We start from the raw sequence: 26,478 nt of genomic DNA, 5'->3' as shown, positions 1-26,478 counted from the left end.
GTGGATGCAGTTACTGTTCCTGGTAATCCACTGTGCACACTGTGGAGCAATAGAATTCCACGCAGGTCAAAGCGATCGTTGCTCACAAACGGAAATGTCGTTGGATGTGGTGGCGGAGCTCGCCGATTGACTTCAAGAGGCCATCGTAGCCGCCCACGTTAGTGCAGTGACACTGCCGGGCAGTACTACGGTGATGGAAGCAACAGTTGCGCTAACAGAGTTGACTCGTTGGCGGCATAAATGAAGTTATGAATGCAGATCGGTGCGCTGCTGTCACAAGGTGGTGTCTGGAACTGAAGAGAACGTTATCGCCACAGATACAGAAGCCGATAGTCAACCAGTGTTGAATCGTCTAGCATGGAACAACCTATGTGCTAGTACCACCATGGGTTCGGTGAACAAGCGCTAAAATATACAGCACCGTGTTCATAATCAAATGCCAGCGGCAATCGGTAGTAAGCGTAAACAAGTGTCCCAGAAACTTAGGGCGCCTGTTCACTAGCGAGCAGAAGGTCCAGCCAACAGAACCTGATAGACACCAGCTAGGATTTAAGCATCCTACTGAGAGCTTAAGTTCACAGCTACAGACTGTTGGCGACGTTCTGTTTATCCTCCACTAATAACGCATTGCACATGTGGTATATTGGTAGTTGATTAGTAATCGAAACGTCATCGGTCCCGGGGGAGAACCCCGCCACTGCTTACATTTTGAATAAGAATCCTCTGCAATGGCGTCCGAAGACTTCCAGCGTAAGAAGTCACCCTCCTACTGCCAACGGCCTTGGCAATGAGGGCGAGGAGCAGACAAGATTCAGGGCACTCTCTTGCCCTTGGGGTGGAAAACTGCCCATAATGGCAGAAGAATCTGTAATGGTCAACGGCATGAGGTTGCAGAAGGCAATAGAAGCCATTAAAGATACATAATATGTATACACGGGGAATCTGACCCGTAACTGGAAAAGTGTCCTGACGATCGGTCCATTAGCGAAAGATGCCGTAATAGTATTGCACTCGAATCTCTGGGAGGGAACTGCCAAGGAGGAGGTGACAATGAGAAAAAGATTGAATGACCAGCAAAACGATAATGTTCTACAAGACGGGACGTGAAATGTTGAACGTGGTGGGAAAGCTAGAAAATCTGAAAAGGTGAATACTAAGACTCAATCTAGATGTGGTGGTGGATGGAGGGTCAGTAAAGTGAAATGGAAAGAAGACAAGGATTTCTGGTCAGATGAGTATAGGGTAGCATCAACAGCAGCGAAAACGGAATAACGGGAATAGGATTTGTTACAAATAGGAAATTAGGGCTGAAAGTGAGTTACTGTGAGTAGTACGGTGATAGTGTTGTTCTCATCAGAATTGGCAGCAAACCAGCATCGACAATGATAGTTCAGGTATACATGTCGACGTCGTAAGCCAAAGACGAAGAGATATAGAAAGTACATGAAGATAATCAGTGGATAATTTACGTAAACGGGGATAAAACGCTAATAGTCATTGGGTATTGGACTGCTGTTTAAGGAGAAGGAGTAGAAGAAAAGGTTACAGGAGAATGTGGGCTTTCTGTTAGGAATGAGAGGAGAGAAAGGCTGACTGAATTCTGCAATGAAATTCAGATGGTAATAGCGAATATTTTGTTCAAGAATCACAAGAGAACGAGATATATTTGAAAGCGGTCGGGAGATACGGGAAGACTTCAGATAGATTACATCATGGTCAGGCACAGATTCCGAAATAAGATACTGGATTGTAAGGCGTACCTAGGAGCAGATATAGACTAAGATCACAATTTAGTAGTGACGAAGAGTAAGCTGAAGTTTAAGAGACTAATCAGGAAAAATAATGCGCACAAAAGTGGTATACGGAAGTACTAAGGAATGAAGACATGTTTGAAGTTCTGTAGGGCTGTGGTGAGGAATAGCTGAGTAGGAAGTTCAGTTGAAGAGGAATGGACATCTCTAAGAAGGACAATCACAGAACTTGAATGGAAAAACATAGGTACAAAGAAGGTAACAGAGAAGAAACCATGGGTAACAGAAGAAATACTTCAGCTTATTGATGAAAGACGTAAGTATAAGGGGAATACAGAAAAACATCTCGCTTAGGAATGAAATAAATAGGAAGTACAGAGAAGTTAAGGCAAAATGGCTGCATGATGTGAAGAAATTGGAAAAGAAATGATTGTTGGAAGGACTAACTCAGCTTATAGAAAAGTCAAAACAACCTTCGATGGCATTAAAAGCAAGGACGGTAACATTACGTGTGCAGAGGGAATTCCACTGTTAAATGCAGAGGAGAAAGCGGATAGGTGGAAAGAATACATTGAAGGCCTCTATGAGGGGGAAGTCTTGTCCAATGTGATAGAAGAAGAAACAGGAGTCCATGTGGAAGAGAAAGGGGGCCCAGAATTAGAAAGACTTTAAATCAAATAAAGATGGATAGATAACTTTCCATCAGAATTTCTAAAATCATTGGGGGAAATGGCAATAAAACGAATATCCACGTTGGTGTGTAGGATGTATTAGTCTACCGATATACGACCAGACTTTCAGAAAAACATCATCTGCACATTTCTGAAGTCTGCAACAGCTGACAAGCGCGAGAATTGTCGTACACTCAGCGTAACTAACAGCTCATGAATACATGTTGCTGATAAGAATAATACATAGAGGAATGGAAAATGAAATCGAGGATTTGTTAGATGACGATCAGTTTGGCTTTAGGAAAGGTAAAGGCACTAGAGAGGCAGTTCTAACGTTACAGTTGATAATGGGAGCAAGACTAAAGGAAAATCAAGAAACGTTCATAGAAGTTGTCTACCTGGAAAAAGCGATTGGCAATGTGAGATGGCGCAAGATGTTAGAAATTCATAGGAAAATAGGGATAAGCTTTAAGAAGAGACGTGTATTATGCCATATGTACAAGAGCCAGCAGGGAATAGTAAGATAGATAGATAACCAAGGATTCAAAAGGGTTTAAGACAGCGATGTAATCTTACGCTCATACTGTTCAATCTCTACATCGGAGAAACAATGATGGAAATACAAAAAAGGTTCACGAGTGGAATTAAAATTCGAGGTGAAAGGATATCGATGATGACATTGCTATCCACAGTGAAAGTGAAGAAGCACTACACAATCAGCTGAATGGAATGAACGATCTACTGAGTATGGAATATGAACTGAGAGTAAATGGAATAAAGAAGAAAGTAATTAGTAGCAGTAATGAGAACAGGATGAAACTTTACATTAGGATCGATGGTCAAAGAGTACTCTTTGAGTACCATGAAGTTAGCGAATTCTGCTACCTATTTAGTAAAATAATCCAAGGTGGACAAAGCAAGGAGGGCATCAACGCAGAGTAGCACAAGCAAAAAGGGCATTCCTGTCCCAGAGAGGTCCTAGTATCAAACACAGACCTTAATTTGACGAAGAAATTTCTGAGAATGTACGTTTGGAATACAACACTGTATGGTAGTGAAACATGGACTGTGGGAAAACCGGGACGTGAGAGAGTCAAAGCATTTGAGATGTGCTACAGACTAACGTTGAAAATAAGGTGGACCGAAAAGGTAAGGAATCAAGAAGTTCCCCGCAGACTTGGAATATTTAGAAAACACTGACAAGAACAAGGGATGGGATGATACGACATCGGTTACGACATTAGGGAATACCTTCCATTGTACCAGAGGGAGCTGTATAGGGTAAAAACTGTAGAGGAAGACAGAGATGGGAGTACATTCAGCAAATAATTGAAGTCGTAAAGTGCAAAGTGCTACTCTGAGTTGAATTTATGCTAGTGCTGCCCTTTCACTTGGGACTTCATCATCGCTGACAAAAAATGGTTCAAATGGCTCTGAGAACTATGCGACTTAACTTCTGCGGTCATCAGTCGCCTAGAACTTAGAACTAATTAAACCTAACTAACCTAAGGACATCACACACATCCATGCCGGAGGCAGAATTCGAACCTGCGACCGTAGCGGTCGCTCGGCTCCAGACTGTAGCGCCTAGAACCGCACGGCCACTCCGGCCGGCCATCGCTGACGTTATGGAGCCAATTACGGGAGCTGACGTCTTGGCATATTACCATCTCTTATCAGATATAGCCAACTTATGGCTGTTCGACAGTGTTACTGGACTGATGGCAGCACACTCTCACTGTGATACATCAGTGCACAGTCCTAAGATGATACAGGCTTGTGATGAGGAGTACACTTCGCTGCTAAGACAATTTGTAACTTTGAGCAGGCCTCCAGAAACATCTAACCATCTGTCACGCAGTCGGTGAATCATACTGACATTACAGATGATCCTCCGATATCTTGTAGACCCAAGCGTTTGGCACCTGATTGTTTGGTTAACGCTAAATCGTAATTTGATGCGATGTTTCAAGATCGAAAAACCCGGCCATCACGTAGCCCATGGTCGATCCACACTGCACTTCCTCCCAAAGGTTCAAATGGTTCAAATGACTCTGAGCACTATGGGACTTAACATCTGTGGTCATCAGTCCCCTAGAGCTTAGAACTACTTAAACCTAACCAACCTAAGGACATCACACACATCCATGCCCGAGGCAGGATTCGAACCTGCGACCGTAGCAGTCGCACGGTTCCGGACTGAGCGCCTTAACCGCGAGACCACCGCGGCCGGCTCATCCCAAAGCAAGAAGGAGCATGGTGCCCATGCAGTGATAATCACGCATTCAAATCTGGAACTACTCGTTTGCTATCCCACGCCTTAGTTACATGACTACAGTTACACGCTGCACTGCGAAACAGTACTCAGCATTTTAAACTATGCCAAGGCATACACCTACATACTTATGACTGAGGAAGACGTTTCCATGACAGAGATAATTACCCCGATAGTAATTTGGTTTCTTGAAAGCAGACGACAGTTTTGTTGCGAAACGCTGTCCAAATTTGGTAAAGATTTATCGATTCCATTCTGTGAGGAATGCCGTTTTGCTTTGCCTACTTAGATGATATACTTCTGTTTTCAGCCACCAGGGGGCAACACCGCCAGTATCTTCTAGAGATATTTAAACGTCTGGTGCGTTGCATACGTCTAAAAGCATATTTAGGTAACCTGAGATAACATTCTAGGCCACTAAACGTCATCTGCAGCCTCCCTAGTGCTAACTGAGAAGACTGAAACATTTCTACAGACATCACGACTTACCACAATCAAAGAGTTGCTGTTGAATGCAGCACTTTCTGGCTCAAAAGACTCCAGAGCAGTGTAATGAAGCAATGTACTCCACTTATGAGGCTGCAAAACAGAGTATGGAAAATGCAGTACTCCTCACGCACTCTAATCCTGACGCACCTTTTGCATTAGAAGTGGATGTGAGTCAAACTGCTGTCGTCATAGTACTGCAACAGTGTACACTGCTTGTGTACTTATTGTGCAAATTCTCGCTGCCGCAACAGAAGTGGAGATCATGCGATGACAAGCTCCTAGCCATGTATGGAGCGGTTAAATACTTCCGGCTACAGATATGAGCAAGGAGGTTCATTGTCAACACAGATCACAAAGCAGCTAATCTACACTGGAACTGAATAGCATCAACTGCTCTCTCTGCTAGTACAACCATCTGGAATTTATAAGCCAATTTTGCTCAAACTCAAAGCAAATTTCCAACACTGACAATTTGGTTGCTGACTTTCATGCATTAGCAGTGTGTCACGACCAGTCAACCTTTCAGAACCGGCCAAAGTGCAGTAGAATGTCCCAGAGCTCCAGACTTTCAGTGGCAACATTCCAGCATTAAAGTTGAGTCTGGCCAATGTTCCTGGTGAAGAGGCTCAATTAGATAGTGACGTTTCACAGGGAAAACAACGATCATTCCTAAAGACTGCATTTCACCGGCAAGTCTTTGTCAGTTTCCACCATCTGTGCCTTCCTGAAGCACACTCAGATTTCGCCATGTGTCACAACGTGTCATCTGGCCTCAGAGGACACGGACATGCCTCCAGTGTCAGCGCCATAAAGTATACTTTCATGTGCAGATGCCAGTCGGTGATTTCCCAGATGCAACCTCTCGTTTTTCACATGTGCAGCTCGACGTCATACGACATCTTCCTCCACTGAATGGCCAGAGATATTTGCACACAATAATCGTTCGTTTTATGAGCTGGTCAGAGACAATACTAGTGGGCAATATCGTCACAGGAACATTAAACTCTGCTTTTGCATTGACTTGGCTCTAGCTACACTCCTGGAAATTGAAATAAGAACACCATGAATTCATTGTCCCACGAAGGGGAAACTTTATTGACACATTCCTGGGGTCAGATACATCACATGATCACACTGACAGAACCACAGGCACATAGACACAGGCAACAGAGCATGCACAATGTCGGCACTAGTACAGTGTATATCCACCTTTCGCAGCAATGCAGGCTGCTATTCTCCCATGGAGACGATCGTAGAGATGCTGGATGTAGTCCTGTGGAACGGCTTGCCATGCCATTTCCACCTGGCGCCTCAGTTGGACCAGCGTTCGTGCTGGACGTGCAGACCGCGTGAGACGACGCTTCATCCAGTCCCAAACATGCTCAATGGGGGACAGATCCGGAGATCTTGCTGGCCAGGGTAGTTGACTTACACCTTCTAGAGCACGTTGGGTGGCACGGGATACATGCGGACGTGCATTGTCCTGTTGGAACAGCAAATTCCCTTGCCGGTCTAGGAATGGTAGAACGATGGGTTCGATGACGGTTTGGATGTACCGTGCACTATTCAGTGTCCCCTCGACGATCATCAGTGGTGTACGGCCAGTGTAGGAGATCGCTCCCCACACCATGATGCCGGGTGTTGGCCCTGTGTGCCTCGGTTGTATGCAGTCCTCATTGTGGCGCTCACCTGCACGGCGCCAAACACGCATACGACCATCATTGGCAGCAAGGCAGAAGCGACTCTCATCGCTGAAGACGACACGTCTCCATTCGTCCCTCCATTCACGCCTGTCGCGACACCACTGGAGGCGGGCTGCACGATGTTGGGGCGTGAGCGGAAGACGGCCTAACGGTGTGCGGGACCGTAGCCCAGCTTCATGGAGACGGTTGCGAATGGTCCTCGCCGATACCCCAGGAGCAACAGTGTCCCTAATTTGCTGGGAAGTGGCGGTGCGGTCCCCTACGGCACTGTGTAGGATCCTACGGTCTTGGCGTGCATCCGTGCGTCGCTGCGGTCCGGTCCCAGGTCGACGGGCACGTGCACCTTCCGCCGACTACTGGCGACAACATCGATGTACTGTGGAGACCTCACGCCCCACGTGTTGAGCAATTCGGCGGTACGTCCACCCGGCCTCCCGCATGCCCACTATACGCCCTCGCTCAGTCCGTCAACTGCACATACGGTTCACGTCCACGCTGTCGCGGCATGCTACCAGTGTTAAAGACTGCGATGGAGCTCCGTATGCCACGGCAAACTGGCTGACACTGACGGCGGCGGTGCACAAATGCTGCGCAGCTAGCGCCATTCGACGGCCAACACCGCGGTTCCTGGTGTGTCCGCTGTGCCGTGCGTGTGATCATTGCTTGTACAGCCCTCTCGCAGTGTCCGGAGCAAGTATGGTGGGTCTGACACACCGGTGTCAATGTGTTCTTTTTTCCATTTCCAGGAGTGTAGATTTTGCTGGCCGCTACACATAATTACCAATCGCAGCCGGCACTTCAAATCATATTTGTTCCGCCACCTGGCAAAGTTCTGCGGACATGTACATCACAAGAGTACCAGCTACAAACCCACCAGTAAGGGAATGATTGAAAGAGGTCATCGTTCCCTAAAGACAGCGCTAATGTGCCATGGAATGTCCCGGACTTCCACCCTTCCAATAGTATTCCTTGGTCTTCGAACTGCATATAAACAGCACTTGGGGTTCTTGCCTGCAGAATATGTCTATGGTGACTCACTGCGTCTTCCCAGCGAATTTCCTGAGGCCCCCTCCCTACAATCAGCAACACAAGGTCAACTATAGTTCCTTTGGCAATTAGGGAACGACAACACTCGGATATGATCCCCCACAAACCTCCAGGTTTGGTACGCTGACCATTTACTTGCCATACGACTGAGAAAGCTGCTTGCATATGATGCTTCTAATGGACAGTTTCAAGCTACTGCTGCAACCACCTTACACTGGCCCATACCATGTCCTACGAAGAAGCACAGACATTGGATACTGGAGTAAGTGGAAAGCCCAGACCCATCTACTGTGTCAAGCCTGCATATATATTCCAGGAAAAGCTATCATCTACAGCACCAAGACCTCAGCATCCTCCAGTACCAGCGGCACAATCACCACCGCAGGGGCTACAACCGACCGACACTGACCAACGACTGGCGAACAGAATCCGTTCCGGCCACCATGCGCAATTTCCTACTATCTATCTATGACGAGGCTCCATTTCCAACACGGGGCAGGTGTAGCATGTGCTACGTGGTTGCGTGTAGTCATCGCGGTCGACATCAACCAGTGATGCTTGTGTGTATAATGGTGCAGTGTCGCATGTGAGCGATAACAACCGAGTCGCATCTGTCAAGAACCTTCTGTAACAGCCATCGGAGGAGCTGTGTTTTGTAATAAGTTTTTACGTATCTGTGTGTTGTTTATTCCTTTCTGTGAATTTTTGTGTTTTGTGTGGTCTATATTTATGTTCCATTCTAGATTCTGTCACATGGGGCTAGAGTACTAATTGCTTACTGACTTCCTCTCAGATGTTTTCACATTCAAGAGCGATTTACCCCAGAATTTATGTTCCAATCAATAGCTGATGGACAGTAATAACTGTTGTGCTCCTTGTACAACCTGTTAATTAAATACAACTGCGGCAAAAAAGTATTTTGTTCTACTAAACATCCACTATCAGTGTGCTTTGCAAATACTGCTCAGCTCAAATTCAGCTGTACTCGACAGTTACTATCATATTCACACATCTCTAGTGTGTCTCGGTATGTATCGAAAACAAAACAATGTATTATAAATAAATAGAAAATTATATCTATAAAAAGCGTTCGTTAACGCAAAATCTTGCAAGATTTTTGCCATCGTAAAGGCAATAGCGATGAAGACTGGAGAAAGACACATACATCAGAATGTTGATAAAAACAAAATGACACAAATAAAAGTGAAAAATCGAATATATTGTGGTTCCATTAAAATCGGCGTTGGTACAGTTTAGTAAATCATCACTACTCTTTAGTAAATGTGTCGCAAAACCGATGTCAATTAGCGAAAGTTTTAAAATGACTTCTCAATATCCAAACGCTAACCTTAAGGTTCACATATTACCATTTAGTAGAACAATATGCACAAGAAATTTGTAATAGAATGTAGAGGTTTGTTAACGCAGATGAAAATGAAATATTTTATCAGGACAAGTGACATTTTGACTATAGAATGGATGCAACAGCAGATAACGGCTAAGAACAGAATACATAATGCAAACTGTTGAGGGCACTGGGCAAAGGAAGATTCATATAGTACAGATTGGAAAAAAATCACACTAGTTGAATATACGTATAATTCCACCTTTCGCCCAAAATTGCTTAATTTTAAATTAAGTACATTGTCATTTGAGATTTTGGTGCTATTAAAAAGTATGTTGTACATAGTGCACGCAAATTTTTTTGGATAAAACAGGACATTATTATACATAGAAGCATTTATTACGAATTTATTAGTCTTCGTAAAATAGCGCCAGGAAAAAAGAAAAGAGACAGTATAATGTAACATAGTAAAATAATTACTTATAAATGAATGATACTGCACAATATGAACGTCCGGTGTCAAGAAACTCATAATTGCAGTTAGAGTACAAATACGCTACGATAAAACAAGGTACGAATTTACAGAACCTACTAGCATCCTCTCCTCACGGTGTATGGGGGTTGAGAAGTTTAGGAGAGAGAACATTTCAAGATTTTTTTCTTGTTCTTGTAATGCGAGACAGCAGAAAATGTAATGAAACTGATGCCTTACAAGTACTGTAGTTAAATTACTGAGAACTTGGAGCTGTTGTGAAGTCCTGAAAAGCACTAAGGAAAATATCGTTTACACATTATAGAGCAAAATCAGTTGTACGTTAACCTTTATCGAGAGTACATAAAATCTCGCTTGCCTCAAAAAGAGACTATGTTTTATAACTCTGCAGTGGCTGATCAAGTTGCCAGGTTCTCCACTGTATCTCAGAACTAACTGTAAGCTTTAAACATGCCTACAACAGCTCCTTACACCGTTAGTAGATAATCTGTGTTGTACTCTAATTGCAGTGGAATTGCGCACGGTTTTTGTGTACATTCGAGGTGAGACAGCAACCTATGTAACGGTCTGAGTAACTACACACCTGTTCTCATTTGGTTCAGCATATTCAACTGAAGTGTGTCTCCCTGCTGATCTTGATCTATGACTCTTCCTGCCATAAACAACTTATTTCCTATAAATCATGCTATTACAGTCTCAGGGTATTGTAATTTTTTCTCATCTACTAAATTACCAGATCATAAATTTGAAATAACAGACAGGCATCTATTGTTACAAATTGCTATAGTCAGCTTCGCTATTTTAACACTAACGAAAGTAGTGTGAGCAGTGGTGCTCTTTTGATAATTTCCGAATATCGTCGGCACAGTTCCCGGTTATCAATAGATCTTTCAGTGGGAGTGTCTTTGCAGCAAATGTGACATACATAACACTCTTGAGTCACTTCTGCTTCGTATCTGGATACCACAAGATACTCACAGGAGTAACTTTCCACTCCATTCAACAGTTGAAAGACGTGCCTGTGTTGTAAAAAGCAAAAATTACTCCCATAAATACTGATAATTAAATTCTGAAATGTTCAAGCTATGCAGATTGTGTGAATTTCATGCCCTAGGAAAACAATTTGGAAACGTCGTTTGTCTGAGTGACAGCATTCCTCAGACAATCAGTTTACTTTATGATGTAAAACTCCACATTGTATTGTTCTTGTTCTTTTTTATTGTAACTTATGTTTACCTGAACACGAAGAGGGTGAAATTTGCTTGGTGTTTAACTCGTTAATGTGACATTGTTGGATAACGATCTGATAATCTAAACTTTTCTTTCGAGTCCGATGACCTCGTTATCTATGGGCCATTAAATCTTATGCTTTCATCTTTCTGTTACTAAAAAATATGTCTCAAACAGTTATTTAATGACTTCACTACATCACATTATGTTGAAATTCATCTGACATATTTTCAACTATTCATCAAAGAATTATTACTTAATTGTGCTATTTACTGGAATGTTAGCAGAGCGCATTACATGAAACATTTAGATTCTCCTTTTTATTAGATTTTTGTTTCGTGTTTTGTTGGCCCATGTTTCAAATGTTTCTGGGATTTCTGCTTTGGATTTCCGATGTTCCACTTTTCCATACACTGCTGCTCTCCTCACTAACACTTTCAGGATTTTCTTCCTCATTTTCATATCAATATCTGATACCAATCGAGCTCTATTATTAAAGGTCTAACACATGTGATGCTGGTACTGATTTCTCTTCCTACCACAGTTGTGTAAGGACGCTCTGTGAGTGTTTTTAGGAATTTGGTGTTGAACCTAAGGCCTGCATGATAGGAAGACACCCTCTCATGTATGCAGAGTTTAGAAGAGTGCAGCAGTACGGACAGTGATGTTATCAGACAATGATCTCTATGTTCGTTCCACTACACTCTCTGTAAAGGACACAGAAATTAGTGCACGAGTTCAGTCATAACTATATGTTAGGAAAAATGAAAATCTAAGATTTTCGTTATTATTGTTTATTTTTACTCTAAGAATGACTTCTTGTAGTAGCAATGTTAGCAAAATTACGTACAGGGTGGTACAATATTGATACTGGGAATTCACAACTGTGAGGCGAAATTCCCATTATAAGGTTCTTTAATGGTAAGATGGTTGATGGCAGTGTTTGGAGGTCGATAAAAATACAAACAAATTAAATACAATTGAGGCCAGAGACATCGATCACGCTAAAATGCACAATGAAAATACCAAAAATAGAATGGAAGTCGGCAAACAGCAATCAGAAAGAAGTATATCATTAAAACAATTTACAACTCTACAGTGGCTGATCAATCCTTTTCGTTAGATCAGACAGCTCATGTCTTTGCTTTAATTAAGCCTAACATTCGTGAATATGTTCACTATAGGTCATGGCTGAATGTAAGAAAATTAGGAGAAATGGACTGCAGTTCATAGTGTCAATTGAACATCACTTACTGGCATGGCACGAGCTTGTATGATTATCTTGTGTGAGCGGTGGCAATGGCGGATGTCAGCGCGTTCTGTGAATCTGAGAATCTATTCTAAATTTCTCTCAACTGTTAAACGCCAATCTGATACCTTTCCTACGTCTTCAGTGAAGCCAATGATCCTATTTATTCCCTAGCTAAGTTAATTGGCTTGGTACACGCTATTTAGCTGGAATACTGCGTATATCGTTGCCCTCAAATCGCTTGCAAGTGTTAACTGTCACTGCTCAGTGCAATTCCTCATACTAGGAGAATTTGTAGTTTACCTCCTTACGAGTCGAGCCTGTGAACAAGTGTTCACATAATTATTCTCACAACCGTCTCAGTGTGGCGCGAGTCGCCTTGCTCAAACACTCGACGATTTTCTGCAAGAAAAGAGCGAATTACTCTATCGGCAATTTGCCTATATCAAAACTGGCGGCCATGTGTTTCCTTTCTGGCCAATCAGGGCGTTCATACTGGTTATATCTCCACCCAATAGAGTTTTTGTAGTCTGGGCAAAGTTTAACTTCTGCTACGTATTTTTATTTCGTGCAAGTTTTAATGCAGGTGGCTACAGTGAGTCACCAATGTCTTGAGTTGGTTTACTCCAGATGTTTATCTGCGATCTCTGATCATGTTCCTGTAGAAAGACTTCCTGGAAAGTCATCATTAAAAGCAGGGACAAGGAATGCTTTTGCCAGTGGCCTACACAGTGGCTGCGGTGTCTCATTGTGTCTGCTAGGTATCCCATGGCAAGGGTTCCAGCTGCATGGGATGGATGGCGCGCCGTCGTAAAATTCTCCTTTCCCTCAGAACTGTGTCTCGTAGCTCGAGTTGGAGAAATTACTTGCGTGCATTACTAGTGTTAGTGTCAGTGGTTTATATTCACGAAATGTGGTTTGTTTATTCGCTTCACTCTGCCTATCAATAAAATTCGTACATTCTCACATAACTATGTCAAGTGATATATCGGGTTAACCGGAATTGTTTCGGGAATTCAACGTAAGGTGTGTTATTTGTTTGACACCTTACAAAGGAAGCATTTTTTGACTGAGGCAACCTACTTCCAAAATCTACGTTGCTTTCACTATACTGTGTAATATTGCTACACACATTCCTTCACTTCTACGAGCATGCTCTTCTTTATTTTGATGTGAAGTGAGTTGTTATTCTCCTTTCTACTATTCATCACCTTGGGTGTCTTTGCTTTTTGTATCCTGAAGAGATTTTCTGTGGTATGCATGCTTTCCACTCCAACGGGTTGGAAGATGTGTGTGTGTTGTTCAAAGCAGGAACTCCCATAAATAGTGATAATTAACTCCTGAAATAGTCAAGCTATGCAAAATGTATGAATTTCATGCACTAGGAAAACAATTTGGAAACGCTCATTAACAGAAACAGTCACATGCACAGGTTCTTTCATAATAATCTGCAACTAACAATCATGGGCATGCATAGCTGGTAATTTGATTAGACAGTGGAGAGTAATTTGCAAAAGTGGTGAAGCGAAAGGAATGGCGTTAGCTTTCTGCTTATAGCATCCCGTTGAGCAAAGAGAGATTTGATATTCAAAAGCAATTATATCATCTGAATGAGTATCTACATCCCGAATATCATTCCTATGTTACACCTCAATAGTGCACAGTGCCCTGCAAACAGCAGTCAGCAAAACATCACACGCTGACAGACCCTTATCAGCATCTGAAACCTAATAGCATACAGAGAATAACTACTTATTGCTAATATTCCTTCAAGGCATACAGAGAAGAACTACTTATTACTAATATTTCTACATGGCATTTCAAACAGATGATTGTTTACCCATCAAAGTACATATGAATCGTGTAGTTAGGTCTCACAAATAACCAAACGGCTGGCATGTGATGTGGCCCAAATATCAAGATTGTAGTAACAAAGAATGACTACATGCTTTGAAATAAACCTGAAATAATTAGAGCAGTGAAGAATTATATTATCTCAAAACACAAATAAGGAATATTACAAACCAACTGAGGCACTCACCATATAAGTAGAACATTCTGATTCACAAAAACCAAACAGAACATCCTGTTCGCCATTCGAAATTTTTAAAATCAGGAAATCGCTTTATATTTCAAGAGAGGTAGCAGCTGGGAGTTAACAACAGGTTGAAGAGAAAGAAAGTTTACTGTGCCATAACCATCTCCCACTCAACTATGTGCAAGCTATGAACATCCATTTTACTGTGCATAAGAACACATCCACGTCCCTACTTGCAGAAAAATCACAGATAAGCAATGTTAGTCTAATCTAGACGTAGACATAGAATCAATACAGAAACTGTGCAAAGAGGCTGCTACAGTGCTCATATCGATTAATCGAAACTGATTGTAGGAGACTTCCATAAAACAGGACGAAGACAGTTATTGTGACCTGCTGAAATAAAATGTAATGGGAAATAAAGAAAGTGGCAACTGAACAAGCAATTCAAGTCTCCCTTACATCTGACTAGGGGGACTTTGTTGTCCTGTGGTCTGTTGCCTTTGCAGTTTTATTCCTCTTATTATGAACTACAATAATTCCTGCATGAACAAAAGTTTTCAAACACGCCACTCACACCACTACACGTGACATCAGGCTATGCATCCTAAATTATATAAGTGTAGGTGTTGTACGTCGTGATCAGGGACAGCTGGAAGTGTTAATGGAAAGAACTGAGTGACTCCGAATGGGGCATGAAAATACCCACAGATCCGATCATTCCATCGGACACGTTAAATGTGGCTTTTGTTGACGTTGTTCTCAAAAAACAGAAGCAAAAAATTAGATAGACCTATATAACAGATTTTCATAACAGGTCCCAAATGTGTACTTAGGTATCATCAGATATGAATTTTAATAGTTGTATGAAATTTTCGCTGAAACTCAACAGATAAAATTATCTGTGTTGGGGTTATAATATTTGATCCCTTTCTGGTGCCAATAAGAATAATTGCAAGAAAAAAATATGCAAAATCATTTACAGTGGTGCAAACAACGCTACCTTTTTTCTGCAAAGCGACATGGGAAATTATAGATACAGAGTGAAAAGAAGCACAATATCCAAAGAAACGTGTAGCGAGGTAGCAAAAGAAGTAATAGCTAATCCTTCATTCTGGAAGGCTACTAATAATAATATTTATAGTACAGATAATTCTACAGTTTAATTATTTAATAAAACATTATTTTATGTAAAGTAATTAAGTAAATACTTTAATGTGATTCCAAATTTATTGTTATCATCTGCAACAACCACTATGAACCAATATGTAAAAGACCATTAAACACAATATTTTTACAGTATCTTACCACCACTTAATGGAAACATTAATTATATTATATTACTGTACGTGAACTGACGATATGGGGGTAGTCAAGGGTCCTGGTTTCAAACCTAGCTACTGCTTAAATATCATCAACAATGGTAGACGAAGGCTTATGGTGCAAGAAGTCATCCTTGTTCTGCCAACGGGCTTGTCAAGAGGTTCAAGATGCTCTCTTCGTCTTGAGGACATAGGGGGCAAATGCTACTACAAGAGCAAGAGACTGGCACAGAAGAGGAATTCATAGGGACCGCGTCAAACCAGTCAGGGGAATGATGACTCAAAAATGTGGATATAAAAGCGGAAACTCCACACCGAGGCTATTGTGATCTAAGGGGGAAGTTCCGCAGCACAGCACAAAACACATACAAGTTGAAATACCAACTACCACGTCACATATCGTTTCCTTACTCTAGTCTAGAGGATATGATGCTCACTTCCTTGTTGAGCACTTGGAATATATTGGTATGATTTGGTGATAAGGTTATTTCCTACCTGACAAAAGAGTTACATGTCAATCTAACGAGTCAACATGAACCTACGCGCTACTTCCTGGATCCACTACGTTTTATGAAAGTGCCTCTTCAGACTCTTGCTGAGACAGTGCGTCAGGATAACATGCACTTCACTGGAGCTTCACATCGTAGAGGCACAGAGTTTCAGATTGTGTGAAGAAGTGGTTCGTTCCTTATGAATACCTGGATCTGAAGGTGAGACTTAGTGAAACCATAGCTGCATTCATAACTTGAAGACACAGACATAACGGACGTAAAGCATGGTCATGCAGTGAATTGCGATAATTTAGGGGAATATGCTAGCTATGTACAGACATAGGTACACAGTTCCTTGCCACCCCCCTTCTCCCCCCTCTTCCGTCTGTGGGACATAGTGCCGCGGCTTCTGTGGGACGCAGTGTTAGTAAGGACACAAGTCAGCATCGAACTTTGCTGATACTGACATGCTGCGCTTTTTTGAATGTAGGATTCGAGGGGGGGGGGGGGGGCGGTTGCCAGTGCTTAAGCAATTTTGCCAAGGCTATTAACACACGAATGAGTGAGAAAAAGAACAGGGCATCTGACAATTGGAGACACATCCTCTGCTTGGATGTGAACAACTTGTAAGGGCATGCCATGCAAAGCTCTCTGGCAGTGGCTGTCCAATAAGGAAATAGCCATATTACTTAGGTTCCAAGGTATTGCTGCAGATTCCTGTGAAGGATATGTCTTGGAGATAGAACTTTCACATCCTATCACTCTACATGACGCGCACAGTGAATTGCCGTTATGTCCAGAGCTACTTGTCTGTGTAGTGATTCAATCCCCTAGCTTATGAGGATGCTACGGATAAAAAGAGATACATCGTGCACCCACTATATGTTTCTCCTTTGTGTCTCAGAAACAATTCAGGACAGTAGTTTTTTACTTCAGAGGATCATTTTTAATTATCACTTTCCCTCCAGCCACAACCATACGAATTTATAACTGCTCTGAATATCGTGACACAATTCTGCTGCAGCATATCTCAGCGACATATAATGGATTATAGAGACACCAAAACAGTATTCCAGAAATTAAGCTTCTGGTATTCAGTCACTGAGTCTGGGAAGGTATCATAAATTGTAAAAGTGTAATATATCTGTACCCTCTTCGCTTCCATCATAGGTTGAATTCGTTAATAGTTAATAAATATATTAAAATAGGCGATCTCGAGTAAAGATTTATCGAACAATAGATTATATGCGACTTCGTACTTATTCCGATTTTCTTAGTTATCTTCTTCCTCACGGAGAAGCAGCCATCAAACACGCTTCCTGAATGCCGTTACCCTCGATCAGACGAAAAACAGATCACAGGCACCATTCTAGTACAGAGAGAAAGGATTCGTAAATGGTAAGGGGCCGCATATGAAATAACTGATACAAGGATTATCGAACGATAAAAGGTGTTTTCTAGTGCCCTAGGGTATGAACAGAGTTGTCATTTGTACTTACACGGTCCGCATTAATATTTAGGTATCGATTATTAGCAATTGGGTGTCTATTGGATGCGGGGCTCGTGTGCGGTCAGGGTAAGCAAATAGCGACGCTGTTGTTGCAGGTGCTGCGCGACCAGCTACGGGGCATCGGCGTGTGCATGGTGAACCTGCCGGAGAGCATGGAGGACTACATGCGCGGCCTCTTCGTCCTCACGTGAGTACCTGCCGCCGCCTATCGGCTTCACATCATAACGTAAATCGTGGCTACCAACAGGACAATTAAACTGAGTAGTAGGTGAGCGGAGTAACTCTGTAATGCAATCCCTTACTTAAGCGGCCACATACATAGTACGAAGAATTCAAATGCTTACCCTTACATTGTACGAACTGTCTCATGGTTCAGACAATGTTTTGTTTATGAGAGAAAGTGCATCATACTTGCAGATAAATAGTACTTGCAATGGCGGTCTCAGTGTCAGCTCTTTTTCCTTTGTTTCGATGTAACATATAAAAAGATTTGTCCTGGGTTCTTGCTAAAGACGAATACGGGAACACTATTGTTACTGTCTCCATTGTAGTTTACTGACGTTTGTTTGAAACATCAATTTCATTACCATTTACATAAACACATCTTCAAATAAACGCGGTATAAAACTTGCCCACATCATACAAAGATCACAGTCTGAGAGCAACATGTCCCAACCTCTAAAAATGGTAATCCCGCTCTGATGCACTTCACACCAGATAAATCACATACACTGTACAGATCAGGGTTCGAGAACGTTCAAGATCAGGAAATAGTCCAAATCAACATCAACACAACTTTTATACTAGAAATTATTTATCAATTTTAGTTTATATAGGGTGGGGACTGCCAAGGGGGAGGTTACCATGAGAAAAAGATTGAATAATCAACGAAAGGATAACGTTCTACGAGTCGGGGCGTGGAATGTCAGAAGCTTGAACGTGGTAGGGAAACTAGAAAATCTGAAAAGGGAAATGCAAAGGCTCAATCTAGATATAGTAGTGGTCAGTGAAGTGAAGTGGAAGGAAGACAAGGATTTCTGGTCAGATGAGTATCGGGTAATATCAACAGCAGCAGAAAATGGTATAACAGGTGATAACAGGTGTAGGATTCGTTATGAATAGGAAGGTAGGGCAGAGGGTGTGCTACTGTGAACAGTTCAGTGACCGTGTTGTTCTAATCAGAATCGACAGCAGACCATAGCGAATACCCTGTTCAAGAATCACAAGAAGAGGAGGTATACTTGGAAAAGGCCGGGAGATACGGGAAGATTTCAATTAGATCACATCATGGTCAGACAGAGATTCCGAAATCAGATACTGGACTGTAAGGCGTACCCAGGAGCAGATATAGACTCAGATCACAATATAGTAGTGATGAAGAGTAGGCTGAAGTTCGAGACATTAGTCAGGAAGAATCAATACGCAAAGAAGTGGGATACGGAAGTACTAAGGAATGACGAGATACGTTTGAAGTTCTCTAACGCTATAGATACAGCAACAAGGAATAGCGCAGTAAGCAGTACAGTTGAAGAGGAATGGACATCTCTAAAAAGGGCCATCACAGAAGTTGGGAAGGAAAACATAGGTACAAAGAAGGTAGCTGCGAAGAAACCATGGGTAACAGAAGAAATACAGTTGATTGATGAAAGGAGGAAATACAAACATGTTCCGGGAAAATCAGGAATACAGAAATACAAGTCGCTGAGGAATGAAATAAATAGGAAGTGCAGGGAAGCGAAGACGAAATGGCTGCAGGAAAAATGTGAAGACATCGAAAAAGATATGATTGTCGGAAGGACAGACTCAGCATACAGGAAAGTCAAAGCAACCTTTGGTGACATTAAATGCAACGGTGGTAACATTAAGAGTGCAACGGAATTCCACTGGTAAATGCAGAGGAGAGAGCAGATAGGTGGAAAGAATACATTGAAAGCCTCTTTGAGGGTGAAGATTTGTCTGATGGGATAGAAGAAGAAACAGGAGTCGATTTAGAAGAGATAGGGGATCCAGTATTAGAATCGGAATTTAAAAGAGCTTTGGAGGACTTACGGTCAAATAAGGCAGAAGGGATAGATAACATTCCATCAGAATTTCTAAAATCACTGGGGGAAGTGGCAACAAAACGACTATTCACGTTGGTGTGTAGAATATATGAGCCTGGCGACATACCATCTGACTTTCGGAAAAGCACAATCCACACAATTCCGAAGACGGCAAGAGCTGACAAGTGCGAGAATTATCGCACAATCAGCTTAACAGCTCATGCATCGAAGCTGCTTACAAGAATAATATACAGAAGAATGGAAAAGAAAATTGAGAATGCGCTAGGTGACGATCAGTCTGGCTTTAGGAAAAGTAAAGGGACGAGAGAGGCAATTCTGACGTTATGGCTAATAATGGAAGCAAGGCTAAAGAAAAATCAAGACACTTTCATAGGATTTGTCGACCTGGAAAAAGCGTTCGACAATATAAAATGGTGCAAGCTGTTCGAGATTCTGAAAAAAGTAGGGGTAAGCTATAGGGAGAGACGGGTCATATACAATATGTACAACAACCAAGAGGGAATAATAAGAGTGGACGATCAAGAACGAAGTGCTCGTATTAAGAAGGGTGTAAGACAAGGCTGTAGCCTTTCGCCCCTACTCTTCAATCTGTACATCGAGGAAGGAATGATGGAAATAAAAGAAAGGTTCAGGAGCGGAATTAAAATACAAGGTGAAAAGATATCAACGATACGATTCGCTGATGACATAGCTATCCTGAGTGAAAGTGAAGAAGAATTAAATGATCTGCTGAACGGAATGAACAGTCTAATGAGTACAGAGTATGGTTTGAGAGTAAATCGGAGAAAGACGAAGGTAATGAGAAGTAGTAGAAATGAGAACAGCGAGAAACTTAACATCAGGATTGATGGTCACGAAGTCAACGAAGTTAAGGAATTCTGCTACCTAGGCAGTAAAATAACCAATGACGGACGGAGCAAGGAGGACATCAAAAGCAGACTCGCTATGGCAATGAGGGAATGACTTCCATGGTACTAGAGGGAGCTGTAGAGGTCAAAAACTGTAGAGGAAGACAGAGATTGGATTACGTCAAGCAAATAATTGAAGACGTCGGTTGCAAGTGCTACTCTCAGATGAAGAGGTTAGCACAGGAAATGAATTCGTGGCGGGCCGCATCCAACCAGTCAGTAGACTGATGACAAAAAAAAAAAAAAAAAAAAAAAAAATGAATCCGCAGCACACGCCAAGAAGTTTGTTGCCGTCATAACGAACTATATCTAAAAATGTCTGCTGAACGAAATTTATTCGTCAGCGTTTTGTATTTTGTATGGCTCCTATTTTTAAAAAAAAAAATAAGACTTCCACCCTTCCATTTCAGTCGACTCTAAATTACTCGTATTACAGCGTGCATCGCATGGATTCACCACTTAGTAATGTGAATAGCGAACTTGCATCCTCTTCCACATTCGACAGAGATGCTGCTGTTTCCAGGGACTGGTTTAATTTGTTAAATGGCCAAATTACGCAGGAGCGTCAGAGCCCTTAAAGCTTCTGAAGCAGGCTTCTGAACCAGTACTACAAATGGAGAGCGCATTCCCGAAATTAGTAGTGGGTACGTAGCAAGCAAGTGGACAGTCAGTTCTGAGGAGAGTCAATACTGCGATTTATTTCTATCATGGCGTATGTAAATAAGAATAATAATTTTATGCTCCTTCAAATAGTCACACCCTCTCTTTCAACAATGATACGTCACAACCATAAACAAAAAAGAAAAACAAACTAATGTGGCTCAAGTACGATAAGACATCATGAATAAAGCGTAGAAATAACATGCAGTCTAAAACGCAAAGACATTAACGACGCAGCTTAACAGTGAAGAAGATATTTTGTAACATCCCTTTGGAAAATTATAAATTACTGTGCTGATAAACCTCTCACGTTGTTTGATTTTCAAAAGCGGGGTGAGTCACTAACTATTGCCACTTAGAACAACTCCCAAAGTATGATAGCTGAAAACTTTGTGTGCATGGGACAATGGAGGCCATAATATGAGGTTGGTTTTTTGTTGCTAGATGGGGTCGCTTCAGAAAATTTTTGAAAGTTCCTGTGGGACCAAACTGCTAAGGTCATCGGTACCTAGGCTTACGCATTACTTCATCTAACTTAAACTTACTTACGCTCTGGACATCACACACACACCCATGCCCGTGGGAGGACTCGAGCCTCCGTCGGGGGAAGCCGTGCGAACTGTGGCAAGGCGCCTCAGACCACACGGTGTCGCTTTAGAAATAGGAAGATCAATGTTGTTTTTTTAAATGGGATGCTATAGTTTGGTACTTATTTCTGATAGTGGCTATCGAGGCGAATCCAATGATGTGTAATAGTAAGGTCTTTGAAGGTCAACGAAGGTCAAAAAGGTGGCATGAACGTCCATTTACAGAAGGTGTTCGAAGTGATGACCATCGCTATCAATGCAGTCCTGCAATCTTCTTATCATGGATTGAGCGGTATCCCCATCTAGCAACAGAAAACCAACGTCATATTGTGGCACCCATTGTCCCGTGAAACTATTGTCCCACAAACTTTCCAATTTCTGCCACACTATCGGAGTCATTCTTGTTGGTAATAGATAGTGACTCACCGTGCATGTTGGTCCTGATAAGAATCATTCAAGTGAAAACTTGTAGGCTAAATGATTTCTAAGAAAGGTTGTAAGTTCTGATAATATGAAAAGCAGAACCTTCCTGTAATTTTATAAAATCGATTTCATTATCAATATTAAAATTTGAAAAATTATAAATGAAGACAGAAATTTTCCTTCGGTAAGAACTGAAAGCTAAAAATACTGTCTCTAAAGTAAACTTACTTTCAGATTACATACTTTTAAAATTATGACTACTAAAATTCACCATGTAAGATTGATACTGTGAAATATGTAGGTATAAGTAATAACAACATATTGACAAAAATATAGTTTTTTGGCAATCAGCCATAAAAATCTGCAGTTGCGAAATATATAATTTAAATAAAGAAATTAACGCAAGTTTGACCAATATTTATACGGAATCATACATTTCAGTTGACATGCGAAAGTTCTGAGAAGGCTAGATTCGTTATAACTTTACTTGTTTGAGCATAAAGATCATCTTTTGCAACCACATAAAAACGACATATTTAGTAGGCAAATATTTTCTGTGAGATAATAGAAAAATATATTCTTCCTCTAAAAGTATCTTCAGCTTACATAACGCTCAACGCTTAGCACTATCTGTAATCAGTGAAATGAAATTTTATTTTTTGTCAAGTGATTCATAATTTATGCATATCATAGCTAACATTTTAGTAGAATCTCTAAAATCTTATAATAAATTTGTCTGCTGTATAACTGGATGAACGTGAAAACTGTAACATTCTTCTGAGGGAGACCATAGCTGCAGATATTTGTAAGTACATGTGAAATTTAACTCTAAACATATCATACATAGTATGCGAGCAGCTCGTAAAAGCTTATATACATTGTACCAGTGTAGATAATATGAATGTGTTTATTGTGAAAGAAGTGCAACTTATAAAAAAATTAGTGTTATTCTGCTCCAAAGTGGTTCAAGTGAAATTAGCAGCTACAGGAAATCCTAGTAAATTAAGACAGAACAGTGTATTATTCAAATAACAACATGACAAAACAACGGTTTATTATTTTAGACTATTTTCTATATTTCATTTCGTTATTTAAAATTACTAATAAGTAATACGACAAATAATGTTCACAGTTGGTTTAAAATGTACCGTTAAGTTACTTTTTAAACACCAACACATTTTATGAGAACTGGTCCTAGTCAAAGTAGTTTCCATTTGCTAGTCTCAATCCCATGAATATTTCATTTAGCAAATTATTCTGAGAACTACAATTAAGGAGAGTCTGAATCATATTATAACAGGATTTTCACCAAACGAAAACCTCTGAATAGATGCAGTTTACATTATCAACCAATCAATCAATCAAAACATACCAAGATACTTCCATTTTGTAGCCTAATTTTACCTAACTGAACTACCGAACAACACCTTACATCATTACTTATTACAGTGTGATTTTACTCTTATCTTGTTTTGTTTCCTTTTGAGTAACATAGCAGGGTTAATACTACTTTCATGTGATAATACTTTCACCTACACATAGCTCCCTAGTACATGTCGATTTCTCGATAATATTGCCCTGCTATTGCATATTTAAATTTTTACATCCTATCTCAGTGGTTTTTTTTATTACTGCTTGTAATTCACTGCTTATTTCTAATCAAGAATTCCTCTTTTGTACTGAAGGAAGTGTTACAAAGACATTAACTTTGGTGTACATTGTATAACACTCTTGCTGTTTGTCAAACTTTTTAATTCACTAGGCAGATTCTAAAAGTGTTTACAGCTGACTATTTCACATCTGTATGTGACAAATTACATACACAAGAAGCTAGCTGAGATCACTTTTCTGCTAGTTTTGTATTTGTCGATTTCTCCCTAACCTTAAATTCAATTACCTGTTGGCAACAAATTCCATCATTGAATAACTGCATCGTTGGCCTGTAGCTAATAATCCCAACTGTTTAAATAAATGATTACAGGATGGTCCCACTGATAATTATGATTACTTCCTTAAGTTCAGAGAAAATGTTTTCCTAACTGACAAGTTACCTAACAATATTATTCCACATAAAACCCATTACGAACATTGGAATATGTGTTAAGTCAGTGATTTCTGCCTTCCTAAGTTCGGAAATTATTCTTATGGTTAAAATAGCTAAACCCAGTTGTTAAAGCAGGTATGCTATAGGGTTTTTCGTCAACATACATAAAATAACTTTGAATTTTCTGCCTTAATATCTAATTCTTCTTGGTGTAGATCACTGATTACAGGTGTGGTAGTTTCGAAAGCATAAAACTGTTTTTTTTTTCTTTTTCAAAGTTTATAGCTGTCTCGTTTGTGTGAAGCCAGTTAAAATATAACTAGCAGAAAATAATTTATGACATCCTTTGTTGGTCATTTTTACACAGTTCAGAAACAATACCGTATCATCTGCAAAGCTAATTAAAATAAAATGTCAGATAATTAACATGGAGGAATCAAAGCAGTGGACGCATGATCGAATCGTATAGGGCATCCACTGTAATTTGTTCATATGCAGATGATGTAATGTACCTCTGTGAATCATTTAAACAGCCTAATCTAACAAGCTGCTTTCTGTTTTTTCAAACAGCAGCTAAGACATGAGTTTAATATTTTATCCATCTTCAGCAACTTTAGTTCTATATATCTAAGTAATCAGCAGTCAGATGCATAAAATAAACTTAATTTCTTAACCGGTTAAGAAATCAAATTTTTGTATACAACTAAGACATGACTGTGTCCAACCAGCAATCCAATAAAGACGAAACTTTTCTAAATAATACGACGACAGGACCGATCAAATTCCTTCGATAACTCGCAGAAAATAATAAATAATAATACCAGAATGAAAAATGCTCCTATCATAGCGAATATGTCCTGGGAAAAGTTAGGAATGTAAAAGAAGGGGACTAGCTTTTTGACTTACCTGGCATCTTCAACACATTTCAGTCAAAATTTCTTGACATGTTAATACTTTTTTACTTGTTAGTGTTAGTACCCATGTCCTGTACTTTAACGCATCGTGTCAAGTAAAGTAACACGTCTAAAAAGGTTAAATCAGGTGATCGAACGGGATACTCCTCTTCGCCTAATCCCTCTAGAAGGAAATCTGCGGTAGAAAACTTTCCTCGCATCAAGCTGAAAACTAGGTGCGCCCCATTTTGTAGAAAGTAATAATCTTCATTGTCAAACATTTCATTAAAATCTGGAGTTACGTGTAACATTTCTACGTAGGAGTCACCTAAGACAGTCTCTTCAAAGAAATGCCACCCAATTCGCTCTAGAAGGCACATCACTTATCTACTCCTGGTAGATTAACATACATTTCCACAGTTCGTTAGCCCAATACAGTTATTGCGGTCAACTGTTCCATTAAGTTCATAAGTCGCTTCATATGATCAACGAATTAGAGCCTTTTCACCTTCTTCGTACACGTTGATGAAAAACTGTTCAAATGTGTGTGAATTCTTATGGGACTCAACTGCTAAGGTCATCAGTCCCTAAGCTTACACACTACATAACCTAAATTACCCTAAGGACAAACACACACACCCATGCCCGAGGGAGGACTCGAACCTCCGCTGGGACCAGCCACACAGTCCATGACTGCAGCGCCTTAGACCGCTTGGCTAATCCTTCGCGGCACACGTTGATGAGCCACTCAAATAATTCAGTTCACCTATCATGATCATCCTCGACCAGGGCCTAGAGAAATGTCCGAAGGCGTTCATCCTTGAGAGCGCAAAAGCCTGTGGACGCTGGATTTACTGCCTCCTGTCTCACGAGAGCATTGCCTACCAGATTTCTTTGGGGACTGTGCGTACACCTGAATCACTGTCTGCTGAATGTCTCTTTCCTCCATTTCGTCCCCTCTTCATACCATGCATCGTTCCAAAGACATCAAGCATGTCTCGAATTCTTGTAATTATTGTTAACCGCTGGGATGGCAGAGTCCTACACAAAATTCTCCAATCTCGTAGACCTCAAATTCTCTGTTTTCCATTAACACCTAAGTACCCACTTATGTTCTTCAAACGATAACGCTAATTTGTTTTCATTCTTGTAACAAATGGAAGCGTTGTTAAGTTTTTCACTGTAAGTAAATCAGTCAAACGTATTATGAAATAATTGATCTCAACGTAAGAAATAAAATAATTTTGAGAAACATTTAATAGGCTTTGAATGGTGCTCGGAATCAT

The 26,478-nt window shown here is 40.8% G+C and overlaps 1 protein-coding gene across 1 annotated transcript in view; it reads left to right on the top strand.

Moving 5' to 3' along the window:
* Positions 1 to 26,478, top strand: part of LOC126461519 (substance-P receptor-like) — a 241,241-nt gene that overhangs the window by 79,667 nt on the left and 135,096 nt on the right. The window contains exon 3 of the mRNA XM_050096006.1: positions 17,725 to 17,801. Within this exon, the coding sequence (XP_049951963.1) occupies positions 17,725 to 17,801 (77 nt within the window). The remainder of the gene's footprint in view (positions 1 to 17,724; positions 17,802 to 26,478) is intronic.

This window comes from Schistocerca serialis, chromosome 1 (assembly GCF_023864345.2).
Source record: "Schistocerca serialis cubense isolate TAMUIC-IGC-003099 chromosome 1, iqSchSeri2.2, whole genome shotgun sequence".
Taxonomy (NCBI): Eukaryota; Metazoa; Arthropoda; class Insecta; order Orthoptera; family Acrididae; genus Schistocerca; species Schistocerca serialis.
The sequence above is the reverse complement of the archived record's forward strand: the minus strand, read 5'-3'. Positions and strand labels throughout refer to the sequence as shown.